The sequence below is a fragment of the Ascaphus truei genome, chromosome 6 (genome assembly GCF_040206685.1).
Source record: "Ascaphus truei isolate aAscTru1 chromosome 6, aAscTru1.hap1, whole genome shotgun sequence".
NCBI lineage: Eukaryota > Metazoa > Chordata > Amphibia > Anura > Ascaphidae > Ascaphus > Ascaphus truei.
In genome coordinates, this window is record NC_134488.1 from 64,256,449 (window position 1) to 64,270,017 (window position 13,569).

A 13,569-nucleotide genomic window follows, 5' to 3' on the forward strand; every position below is an offset into this window, starting at 1 on the left:
ATATAATTCCAGCTTTTTAAATTATACATTCAGTACGGGGTTTAAACAGGTTCATTCCTTTTCCAGACAGACCCATCAAAAATCTATGCAGAAAAACAAGTGACGCCGCTGATCCACCACCAGACAGGAAAGAAAAACTCTTTTTAAAAATTCATCTCATTAAACAAAATCTATGTTTCCCGATAAGTAAAAACAGAACAGAGAACAAACAATTGAGGGGTAGTAAATAATTAAATGTACGCATCTTATACGCAGTGAAGATAGATGCTGTCTGAATTCACAATGCTGATATCAACCGCTTGCCAAGCCTAATTGCATTTAGATGCTTTTTTTGTAACATTAACGTAAACAACACTTAACAACTTTTATTGCAAAACAGTGAAAGCACTCATCAATGTAACGTCTTTTCTACTATTTTAATGGTTGTTTAATTTCAAGTTTTGATTACAGTCTCTGCAAATCTAGGCCAGAAAGGCGTACTGTGAAAAGCACAATAACAGAAATCACGGGATACACAGTAAATACTGCATCTGTTCACGCTGATTGCTCTGTTTCCTGCCAGAGAGGCGTGCAGCGTAGTACACACAGGGTTGCCACCTCTCCGGGTTTGACTCAGAGATTCTGGGTTTTGGGCACTTACCTCCGGGCTACGGGTTGCCTTTGTCAATCTCCGGGTGGCAGCGGTGTGCGGCGGCATCTCCCGGCATCCTGCTGCTACTCCCCCTCCAACTGCAGTGAACATGGCTGCGCGGCGTCCAATGACGCCACGTTGCCATGGCAACCGGACGCTACGTGGCGTCATGACGCTACGTGGCATCACGCTGCCATGGCAACGCTGTGTCATTTGACGCCGCGCAGCCATGTTCACTGCAGTTGGAGGGGGAATTGCGGCAGGATGCCGGGAGATGCCGCCGCACACCGCACCAAGGGATTTTTTTTTCTCCGGGTTGGTCTTGAGTACACAGAAAAGCTTTGCAGGCCCTTCTGGCAGTGAGGGGGTTAATGTGCGTGTTTCGAGCCCACCTGGCAGCGTGAGGGTTAACTGAGCAAACAAATCTAATTCCAAGCTTGCAGTGATCAACTGGAGTTTGTAATTAGTTTTCTGTTTAAGTACTTCCTAAGTAAAAAAAAAAAGGACTCTCTCATGATTAAGTACTGTGAGCTGGATACAAGAAGAATGTAAAAGCAATCTATACAAAAAGTGGGTGTGCTTTAACCCAATTGATTTACAATGACATGGAGGCGCTATTTAGTTACCTATGTTTCCGGCAGTGAAGGTGTTAAAAGGCATGAATTCCCATTTCTTTTTGAGTACTAATAATATTAACTTGGTTTCATATAGCGCTTTTCTCCCAATGGGACACAAAGCGCGTCACAATTAAAGTACAGTGCGCAGTACGGAGCACGCTGGAATGTTACAGGCACAGGTCCCTGCCAAGGTGATCTTGTAATCTATGTTTTGGTGCCTGAGGCACAGGGGGATAAAGTGACTTGCCCAACATCACAAGGAGCCGACACCGGGAATTAAACCAGGCTCCCCTGCTTCAAACTTATTGGTTACAGAGTCAGTGTCTTGACTCACTGTGACATTCCTCCTCCCTGGTCTATATATATATAGGGGCTCTGTCAGTAAAAACAATGACACTGATTTTGAATCAGAGGGTCCTGGTTTAATGTCCAGCTCCTTGTGATCTTGGCCAGTCACCCTATCTCCCTGTGCCTTAAGCACTAAAATTACAGATGTAACAAGACTTACTGTCTCCGGAGCCACGACTGAAAAAGCGAAAGCCTGCGGCGCAGGAGACGGTGTCTGCTGCGGTCACGCTGCAGGAGATCCATGCTTCCAGATTGGACACCCCACCACGCTAACCTTCTGGTACAGGGACCACCATGGTCGCATGAACGTAGCTTGCTCCGGTGCCAAAAACAGTAAGTCTGGCTACATCTGTAGATTGTAAGCTCTTTGGGGCAGGGATTAATTGTGCCTGCAAAATTCTATGTACAGGACTATGCACACTGTCAGTGCTACGTAATAAAAAATATATATACTATATTGATGAGCAACTGTGAGTATGGTGGTCCTGCAAATGATCATTAACACTGCAGTGGTGCATGACTTGGTAATGGTTAAGAGCCTCTGGAGCCTGACATATATTGCCACATCATGGTATGTTTTCATATGCACATCCAGTAACATCAATCATACCTCTTTCCAGGCCATGGAGGAGAGGGGGCGGTTTACTGTACAATGAAGCAGAGTTTGTTCACAATCCTCTAGCCTAGTTTTCTGTGTTCCAGACTATAGCATTGTCTGTAAATCGTTACAAGTCTTGTCTCGGGGCTGGGATGCTGCCAATCTGCCTTGCTTCCAATTGAAGACTTGTTATTCACACAAGCCTGTTGCCTGTAACCTTGTCTTGCATCTTATAATGGGTAAGGTGTGATCTGTGACCAGACTGTGTCCTGCTCTGGCTAATATATCACATTACAGTCCCCGGTAACACATTCATCACTGGATATCGCTTTTTCATATCTTGCGGCAATTTAACCTCTTCAGCACTAAAGCTGAAAGCTCATTTTTTATGTATGTGACCCCCCACCCCTTTTTTTTAATTTACATTGGTGGGAAATAGGGGGTCTCTGGAGCTGAGACACATTATTTTCAGATCCCTGGTTCTTGAGATACTTACCGCGGAAAGTAGCACCACTATCGTCCTTTTCCGGGGAAACAAAATGGCGCAGGAAATCTCCTGCATCACGTGGGCCAATTGGAAGCCATAATGTCATCCGTTGAGATTTGCTATTGGTCCACGTGATGCAGGGGGGTTAAATAACAAAGGAACCACCATCAATGTGATTCGGGTCCGGGAAACCCCTGCATGTAAAAAAATAGGGGGTCGGTCCAGAGGGGCAACTGCTGCTTTAAAGTAGTACAGCCGCTCACCACACATGGTTTATAGGACTACTAACTTATACTTGTTTTCACAAAAAAAAAAATATATATATATATATATATATACATATATATATATATATATATATATACTGTATATACTACAATTCCATTTCTTAACTCATTGGAAAATATCAGCTCCAGAGTAGACGTGAATGAGTCGCGGAGCTGTGATTGTAAATGTGTTAATTGCGAGTATGCAAACAACTCTCAGAAAAAACAATCTGTTTAGGCCCCTATTCAATTTGTGAAGAAACAGGGATACATATCACATTTGATCAAAGCTGCTAAATGACAGAATAGTCAATAGGTACCAACGATAATGTGAACTACATTCCAATGAAACCTCAAAGCTACTTTAAAATGCTACAGAATTTCTGACGGTAGCAGACCCGGTGAATGTTGATCCTCATTTTTGCCGTCATTAGCTTCTCTAATTTGATTTCATTTCCCCACTTTTGAGAATTAACATATCCGTTCTAATTTCTTAAAAGCTTGGATGTGCAGCTCTTCAATCACTCGATTATTGCGATAGCCTTGATGTTTATTTGCCGTAAACAAACCGCTTAGGAAATAAATCAGAGGTTGCTAAATTAGGCACGGGTCAGTGTTGGTGGTATATTGCCCATAATGTTATTTATGAAGACAAATTATTGCACTTCAGTCTCCTGAGGATTACCATATAACGAATGCAAAACATATGCTCCATTAGGTTTCTCTTTCAACTTCTGACAAATACATGCTTTTCAAATGTAAATCTGTCTGCTTGTGAAGATGAAATGTTTTTAACAAATACTTACAATTATGTTAAAGTCAGATGCACGATTAAAAATAAAAAAACGAAACTCGCTGCCAATGTGTTTGCTATTATAATCTATTTGATAGTGATTCTGAAACTCAATTTCACAGTCTTCCCCCCAAAAAAGTAGCTATTGATTTATTAAGCCTATTGATTTTTTTTTTAAATGATTAGGTTAACGCATAAAGCATTTGATTCCTAATGAATTCTTTACTCAGCAAACATTCTATGTCTTTTGGCTGTGAAAGCCGCTGGAATTAAAGATAAAGCTTTTTACTGCATTTGGTCTTTATGGGTGACTTTTATATATGCGTAATATATGCAATTTTATCATGCATTGTTCCATAATGGTGTACCAAGCCCCGACACCATCATCATTTTTTTTCTTTCTTCTTTTTAGACATAATTGAACATTGCCAGTGTTTTTTAGTTTTGTCAATGACTTTATGAAAAGTAGCAAACATCATCTAGCAGGAATCCTCCTATTCAATTGTCTTCTTTTACTTTTTGTATTTTGACAGAATTGGAACTGTTCCCGCGGAGCTGATGCACACTATTTGTACAGTAACTCCGGGGACCCCCTGTATCTTGAGATTTGTTATGTACCTTTTTCATGTTTCTGGTCCCTTTTGACAAATCAATATAGCTGCTTTCCGAGCCTCACTCTCACGAGCCAATAGGAAGCCGCAATGTCATGAGAGCATTATATTGCAGCTGCCTATTGGATGACTCAGGCAGCCATATCTAGGCAAACAAAAGGTCTCAGGAGCTAGGAATTGCGTGGTTTAGCTTCAGGAAAGCTTCCAGTTCTGATTCTACAAAAAAAGTACAAATAATGGGATTGATGCTTTTAAAAGTTGCTGTGAAAACACAAAAATTCCCGTGATTTTAGGAGCAGGTTTTAGTTACCGAGTGGCACTGGATTTTTTTGTTGTTTTAAAGAACTTTAACGTGTTCAGTGTACGTACTGTATGTCTTGTGACTGTGCATGAAGGTTTTGCAGATCTCTGACCCTCTGGTAAACTCGTCAGCTTACACATAAGATTCAGATAGAAAATGGGCTCACCACTACCTTGACATTGTGCCAGCAATCCATATATTACAACTCTTACATTTTTGGCATATTTAAATGATTTACACTACTGTTGTACAATAATTTTGTCCCTGTTATCAATTAAATGAATTTGATTGTGACACATATGGGTCCCCGGTATTTCTTGCATCCTGATAGCAGGCCCCATAAGATGAAGAGAGAAGTCTGTTGCTTAGTGTACTTGCAAACCTCTCTGAGAACCCTACTCTTGTAAGGCCTACACTAGATCAATTCAATAACAGTTAAAGTTACAACTGCTAAATAGCGGAAAGAAAGAGTCTGGGTGTATTGTATTTGTCACTGAGATACCAATTTTCCAAATGTTGCTAAGTGAATGTGGCGTAATTTGTATTAAATCTGAGTCTTAATAGTTGCATAATTGTAAAGCGCTAAACAATGCCGACTCCAAGTGAAAGGTAGAAAATGTTCTATTGCTACTGAGAGCCACTAATCGTAAAGGTGGAAAACATTTTTTAAGTGTGATTGTTGGACAAATTCTAATTGTAAGATTGAGCAATGGACTATACAAGGGCTATCCGCCCCTGTCTAAGACAACGCCTGATGAAGTCGCCCACATTGATGGGACGAAACGTGTAGGGATGCTTACTGAGGACTGTGAGTTAGGAATCTATGCATACGGACTAACTGACAGTTGGAGTGAAACCAGGAGATATGTAACAATTTTTCCGGGAGGACCAATGTTCGGTCACACAATTTGGTGCGCATCTGAATCTGGAATTGGATGTACGTCATCCACCACAAGGTTCTCTGTGATCGACCTGTGCATCATCCAGAAGATCCTTGCCACAGATTTTGTATGCGCTTGTCCTAGTGACTTCTGTGAGTGGCCTGATTTTATCTTTTGGTGATTAAACCTTATTTTATTGAGTTACGCTATGGGGCCCGCACTTTCCTTTTTTTGTTATATATATCAGAACACTGGACTCAGACATGCAAGAAAATGTCTCATACTGTATAATGTTGTTGTATATGAACCTTCAAAGAGAGGTTTGCAATGTAGAAAGCTCATGCACGTAAACACATGGAAGCAGAACAAAAATGTCCTCATGGTGGTCAAGGAATTAGAGTACTAACGCATCTACCATTCTCATGTGTAACCCCCCCTCCCCTCCCTCACCTACAAACCCTTACAATGTACTGTATAATGATGGACATGTCCTCTAGCCAATGATTGTGAATTTCTGTGATTGAATGTAAGGCAGGATGATGTCACAGGAGGAGGGACCAAGAGGGATAGAGTATGAGGAGGATGTGACAGAGAGGCACTAGACCTAAGGATCCTGGCAGTTGAGACAGTGAGGACGCAGTATTAACAGCCTCATAAAGCAGCACGTACCCGAGGAAACAGGGACGCTTCTGTGAGAATACATCGCCGGTGAAAAGGGATCCCAGGGCACTGAGTAACCTATGTTGGAATATCCTCCGGGCATCACTCCCCCCCGCCTCCCCCGCCCCGCCTCCCCCCTCCCCACCATTCAGTATTCTTTTACATCGTGCATCTCTTAGACTACGATTAGGATGCGGTCCCAGTCACCGCCACAGCGCACGGCTTGGTGTGCGCTGTACTATCAAGCCCCGCCCCTCCAGTCCGGCCAGTCCCAGTCCCTACCTTGTCGTGCACCTTTCCCCAGCGGTGCGCGACAGGTTTTCAGGGAGGCAGGGGAATTTGACCTCGACATCTGCGACTGGGGCGTGGCCATGCCCCCACCGGCGGTTCAGCCAATAAGGGCTAACCAGCCGCAGGACGTCATCTCCACTCCCCCACAAACCCACAGCCACGCCCCCTCCCATCGTAAACCTTCCCTCTCCCCCCAGACCGCAGATCGCGGTGTAGCGCTGTGCACGCGCCGCCCCCCCCGCCGGGCGCGCGTGTCACAGTGAAGATTGGGGACTCAGCCTTATACAGGAGCTGCTGGGCGGCAGCACAATGCGGTGAAGTCACAAAGCGGCAAGTTGAATTGCAGGCAGGAGGCAGCCGGAGGAAACAGGGAGGCGTGGCAGAGGCGAGGTCATGAGCGGTTCACCCTCATTGGCTGAACTGCTCACGTGACCGTCGCCTGCCAAGAACAAATTCCTCTGTCTCCTCTCCAGCCTGCCGCCCTGCAGTTCGGTGCTGTGCGACCGTCGCAATAGCTATGTTTGGTTACATTGGGTCTATATGCTTTGTTTTTCAGCCGCCGGGCGATTTGAGGTATAATCACAGCCTTACCCTGCACTTTGCGAAGTAACAAGCCTGCACTGATAACTCCAAACATACAACGCTGTGCTGGCACCAACAGTGGCCCATTATGTAATATAGGGGCCACTGGGACTAAACAAGATACATTAAAGGACAATTGTGCAGCGAGATACCTCCCCTCTGCAAGTGTAATAATTATGTTCAGGGTCCTCCCAGTGGGAGGGCCTCTCTGTTATTATTGTATTCCATATACATAAAATATGGTTACCCCAAATTACACATCTCCCTCTGAAGTTGTCTGACCTAAGCCAGGCCTAGTGCCGACTGCTCATTATCTACTACACACAGGGGAGGCGGACTTAGGCCCCTATCCTAGTATCTCTACACCAAGATATCTAGGAAAGTAAAGAGGGGTTACATAGGCAAATAATTATACCTCCCAATGCTTCATCTTAATGTCTTCAATTGCTAGGCTGCCATGTAGTACTTCCAGGTTCCCATCCCAGTGGTGGGTGCAGGGGGGTTTTTGGGCCATATTTTAAAAGTCCTTGGGAAATAGAAGTTGTTCCTGCGATATTGTTCTAAACAACGATTTCACAACCAAGAGAAAATCCACCTCCCTCCAGGGTCAGTATATCATGTCCTATACATCATCCTGTAATAGGACATGTTACAAAGCCCAGCGATTCCATACTTTTTATGTTAAATTAGTTCGAGTGATTTGTCACCAGTGAATAATTTCTCATTGTTTTGTCTTTTTACGTCTACACCAACCCCAACTTGACAGAATTTTGGCACAATATTAAATACCATTCATATTCCTATGGGGGATATGCTTCTGGAGTTGTTATATCCTACAACATTTTAATTCATGCTACAGTTCTCTTAGCAGTTCCATGCTATCCCAGTAAATATTTTGATCTGTTATTTTTGGAAAGCTGGTACTCAATGTGACAGCTGCTTACTGAGCATCCGAATTACAGATGTGGCTAACATCTAGATAATAGTTATGCGTAAATAAATAATAGGTGTCATGGTATGTGTCCTCTGATTCATCCCTTGTTTTCTGTCTGGAAAATGGACAATTTAGTTAATTGTCTGTCAGAAAATGAGGTAGGTGCGAAATAGCTAATCCTATCAGCTTATTGTCTTCAAAATTGGAAACTTGGAGAGCCATTACAAGCATCCAACGCAAAGCAAAAATGTGCATTTTTCAAAGCAAAACAATATACTTAGAGATTTCCTTGACTCCACGGTTATGTAAATTGTGTCTAAATCTAATGATTAACTGAGCTTTGTGTGTAAGCATTCTGAATTTGTCACGTGAAGGGTTATGTATGAATCTTTAGAAAGATACAGTATGTCACTATGGTCCAGGGCCGGCCTTACCCTTTGCTGGGCCCGAGGCGGCATTCTGGCAGCAGGACCCCCCCGGTAGAATTAGGTAAGGGTACTTACCTGCTGGCCCGGGTGATTCCTTTAAGTGCAGTCCTCCTCCAGAAGCGTAGCGGCGTAATGATGTCATTGTGGCATGTGACATCATGTCGTCATGGCAACGTGGCGCCATGTGACATCACATTGCCATGGCAATGCGTCTTCATGTGCCGTCTCGGTGTCATTTGATTATGGGTCGTGCTGAAAACGCAATGCTGCAGGAGGAGGGCCACTCTGGAGAAGGTAAGGCCCCACCTCTCAGCATACACACCACCTTCCCCCCTCTCCCCACCTTTCTCACTCTTACCTTGGGGTTGGTCTGAGGGCCCCGCGCTCCCTCTTCTAGTTCCCTTCTCTGGTTGGGCACAAGTTGGGTCCCAGTGCCGACAGGAGGAGGGAGTGAAAGGAGCGCTGGACCCCAAGGCACCCGCCTTGCCCTAAGGCCGCCCCCTTGGGATATGAAGTAGGAGTAAAGGAATGCTAAAACTTAGCACCCTTTTGTGGATCTGGACCTAGGACTATTTTTGTGGGGGATATAAAGGAACGGAGTTCCAGCACTAGGTGTTTGTGTTTTAGTGCCTTTTTGTAAAGGTTTATGAAATGATTAGGGATTGGGCTGGAATACTAACGGACAGGAGATTAATGTCCTACCACATTTCTTTATTTAAAACGTAATTATTTCATGTCGTTTAGATAACACTGCATTTTCTATGCTTCTGGCATTTGGCCCTTTTTATCCTACAACAACACTGCTGTACGTGCCACTGGTCAGTCTTGATAAATACTTTGGTATATAAGAGCCTGTATATCAAGCTTTTAAATTAGTCATTTTTGGCATTAAATGGAAAGTCGTTTTGAATGTGTGCTCTTAGCATTAATGAATGAAGGTACTACTGCTTGACTTTGCTATGTGTCAATGAGCGACTTGAGAAGTGATTATATTTAGCATTAGGATGAGTTACAACTTCATTACCACAATGGACCAAACTGAACTAATGTTAGTGACACAGGGCAGACATACAGATGTAGCTAAGCTAACTATCTTCAGTGCCACTGCCACTGCCACCCAGGGTCCCGTGGCTGTAGTGGTTACGCAGGGTTGCCACCTCTCCAGGTTTGACCCATAAACTCCGGGTTTTCGGGCACTTACCACCGGGCTACGGGTTGCCGTTGTCAATCTCCGGGTGGCGGCAGGGTGTGGTGCGGCGGCATCTCCGGCATTCTCCTGCAATTCCCCCTCCAACTGCAGTGAACATGGCTGTACGGCGTCAAATGACGCCGCGTTGCCATGGCAACCGAACGCTACGTGGTGTCCTGTTGCCATGGCAACGTGGCATCATTTGACACCGCGCAGCCATGTTCATTGTGGTTGGAGGGGGAATTGCAGCAGGATGCTGGGAGACGCCGCTGCACCACGCCACACCAAGTAAGGCAAAAAAATATTCTCCGGGTTGGCCTTCAGTAGAAGGTGGCAACCCTGTGGTTACGTCACCGGAGCATTAACACTGTGGGGAATCCCATCCAAAAGTATGGACCCCCGCAGCGCGATCGCCGCTGACACTGTTTCCGGCGCTGTGGACGTTTGCTTCTTCAACGTGGCGCCGGGGACAGTGAGACTTGCTACATATGTAGGAGACGGTATTAGACCATTAACTCCACTCTATGCATCAAAGCTGGTGCGATATTTACAGTGAGATATGATGCAGCTCGACTGCAATAAATGATAACGTACACAACATTTCCTTAACATGTGTCATTTATCACGTCACTTCTGCAATGCTGATGCATTAACGAGTGCAGTAACGTCTGCTGCATCTGTATGTTTAACAAATTCAAACTGCTGCTGTTAAATCCTATTCTCAAATCCGACCAGTATAATTATTATTTTTGTTGGCTTATTAAAGCTTATGCTGACAATGCTGGTAAAAATTGTAACCTGAGATTTACTATGAGCTTTACTGCCCTCTTCTCTCCATTATCCTTGTCATCTTTTCTAATTGGGCCTCAGACATGAAGGGATGATCCATAAATGATGAATTTATATCACTGCGGTAGAGCAAAGAGTGATAGTTATCCCCAGTTGTAACGGAAAACAAAGGTACATTTGAGGACTTGACTGAAAAATATGTATCACTTCTTGTAAGCTGTTGTAGATGTAACTGTCATCAGTTAACTTTGGTCATTCGTGGAACGGCACCTTTATCACACTGGGATATATAGTATCGTATTCTGCATTTTAAAATTCAAGTAATATGTATTAAACCTGAAAAAATAACTTATAATCAGTGGTGCTCAACTCCAGTTCTCAAGAGCCTCCAACAGGTCTGGTTTAAAGGATATCCCTGATTCAGCACAGGTGGTTTAATCAGTGGCTCAGTCTTTCACTGCACCACCTGTGCTGAAGCTGGGGTATCCTTAAAACCTGACCTGTTGGGGGGGTCTTGAGGACTGGAGTTGATATCCCCTGTACTATATGACCCTAGTGAGGTCAGTTTAATACATAAATGTAAAAAAAACAGTCTACACAAAGCACAACTCAGTGGTAATGTCATTATCTTTGAAGTGGGTGAACCCACATTGAATCCCAGTGTCGGCTTTCCTTGTGACCTCGGGGGCATGTTCCTTTATCTCCTAATTTCAGACACCAAAACTACATTGTGAGATCTTTAGGACAAGGACTCAATGTGCCTAAATAACTTCTCTGTGCATCTCTGCATACACTGGCAGTGCTATACAAGACAAACACTATTAACATTGTTAGAACGGTATCTTCCAAAACAAAGCCTCACCCTTCAATGATGCCAATCACCCCGCCGTTCTCTGCCCTCTCCGCAGGCGGCGACTCCTTTACCTTCCTGGGTTTCATCTCCTCTGGCAAACTCTGAACTCGCTTCCATATTTCGTAACATGTTTTGTCCAAACTGTCTTGAGGGGTGTCCTGATGAACCCAAATATACCTTGGGAAAGGCCCTAAAGGTGGGACATGTTTAGGAGTGGTTTGACACTGCAGTGGTATGGTTACAGATGTAAGCATCCTGATGCCTTTTTTGTCTTCTCTAAAAGCCTGGCATGACCCAAAGCCCTTCAGATAAAGTGAAAGTCTCCTGGATGTTCCATCCCATATGGAAAGTTTATATTCAAATGACTAGTGACAGCCATGGTAACTTGGCAACCGTAGAACCTGGCAAAGAATAACAGCTGAGGTAGAAACCAATCTTGTTTTGATATACAGAAGGCACAGAATAAAGACTTAAACAAGACATGTTGCTATCACATTCACATTTGAAGCACGTCTTTTCGCTACATATCACCCTTTTCATGTTTAGAAAACATGTTTAGGATGTCTATTTTTAAGGGATAACCATACAATGTAAACTATACACACTCAATGACTTCGAATCATTGCTTTCTAGTAAAAGATGATGTCTTGTTCACCTTATATCTTTACTACATTTAATATGCCTATTCTTCTTGGTATCTGCCAGCTGAATGCTCAGTATAAAAAGTGTTAAGATAATTATAATTACAGTTACCATAAAAATTAGAAAAAGCTAGCCAAAATGAATAGGCTTCAGTTCATAACCCATATGAGTGCTCATGCGTCTGCTAAAGTAATGTATTTCATTTTACTTTTACCCTTGTAAAAGTAGAGGATTAACAATGAGGAATGGGGCAGAAGTGACAGTACCACTGAGTTTCCCAGATAATGCGGCACTCTCTCCCTCAGGACTGGCAGCCTTGTGGAAGTATAGACGTGGCTCCTAACTACAAATGTGAGTCTGTTTTTTGGAGACCACTGTGAATATTCTGAAACAGAAGGATTGATATACTTTATTCCTTGAGTAGGTAGATAATCTCCTTTCAGTGTGTTATTTTATTGTGTCTGAGGCTTGTGGGTGCTTTCTTTGTGAATGGGCCCCAATCTATACTATAATTCAGAAAGTTTGTTTGTCTGACTACATAAATCCACACGCTTAATCCTAGAGCCACCAAACGTGGTATGCTATCTAATACGATCAAAAGGAAGAGCGTAGGTGGGTCTTTGGTACGTTTGGCCCACAGCTTCAGGTATCCCCCAAACACATGTTCTTGAAAACATAGTTTTTTTTCACTCTACTATAGGTCCTAAGAGAATTGTTTGATTAACTTCAAATTTGGAACGTACTGTAGGTAGATATTTGGAGGAAAAGTGACTGTGGTGGGGTGAAACCAGCGCAAATGTATTACTAGTGTGATATAAGTGAGTAGATAAATAATATTAATATATTTAAAGGTGAAGGTGATGCAGCTCCTAGAAAAGGTCTTCACTTGTCTTGAGAGAAATGGAGAAAAAATACCAAGGTGCAAAAAACCCCACTTCACATCTCAAAAAATTAAAATAAAGTTAATTATAAATAAATATAAAAATGAAGAAGTGCAACAATATATGAGTGAATAAACAGGTAAATGTTCCACTTACATGGAGTAAGTGAGAAAACAGGCTCGGTCAGGGAAAACACTTCTAATCCACAGAAAAATCTGTATACCTATATATAGCTACCCATATATAGATTTTTCTGTGGATCAGAAGTGTTTTCCCTGACCAAGCCTGTTTTATCACTTACTCCATGTAAGTGGAACATTTACATGATTATTCACTCATCTATTGTTACACTTCTTCATTTTTATACTGTATGTAATTATTTTATTTATAATTTATTTAATTTTTTTTTTTTGAGATGTGAAGTGTGTTTTTGCGTCCTGGTATTTTTTCTCCACATATTTGGAGGGGATATAGGGGCCTATGCACTGAGCGCTGATAAACCACTCCTCGAGGCCTTTTCGCAAAAAAAAGCCTACTGCGATTCAGTAAGCCCCGATAAGTGGGCGATAAAAGCCCTTTTCGGCAATTTTTCTCCCGAGGAAAAAAAACCCGCCAAACAAGCGACAAGAAGCCACTTTTTGGCAGGGTTTCAAACTCGCGCAATTCTAGTAGCCCTGTTTAGCTTATCGAGGCTAATCGCGGCTCTAGGAATAGAGATTTCCTCTCAAAATCCTCCCGCCAGGAAAAGTTGGCAAGATGGTGGTGAAAAGCTGCCGATAAGCGGCGA

The 13,569-nt window shown here is 43.1% G+C and overlaps 1 protein-coding gene across 1 annotated transcript in view; it reads right to left on the reverse strand.

Annotated features, from left to right (window-relative positions):
- C6H1orf94 (chromosome 6 C1orf94 homolog) overlaps positions 1-11,606 on the reverse strand; it is a 74,115-nt gene extending 62,509 nt beyond the window's left edge. Inside the window, exon 1 of the mRNA XM_075604613.1 lies at positions 11,269-11,606. Coding sequence (XP_075460728.1) covers positions 11,269-11,513 — 245 coding nt within the window. The 5' untranslated portion in view covers positions 11,514-11,606. The remainder of the gene's footprint in view (positions 1-11,268) is intronic.
- Between the last annotated feature and the right edge of the window lie 1,963 nt (positions 11,607-13,569).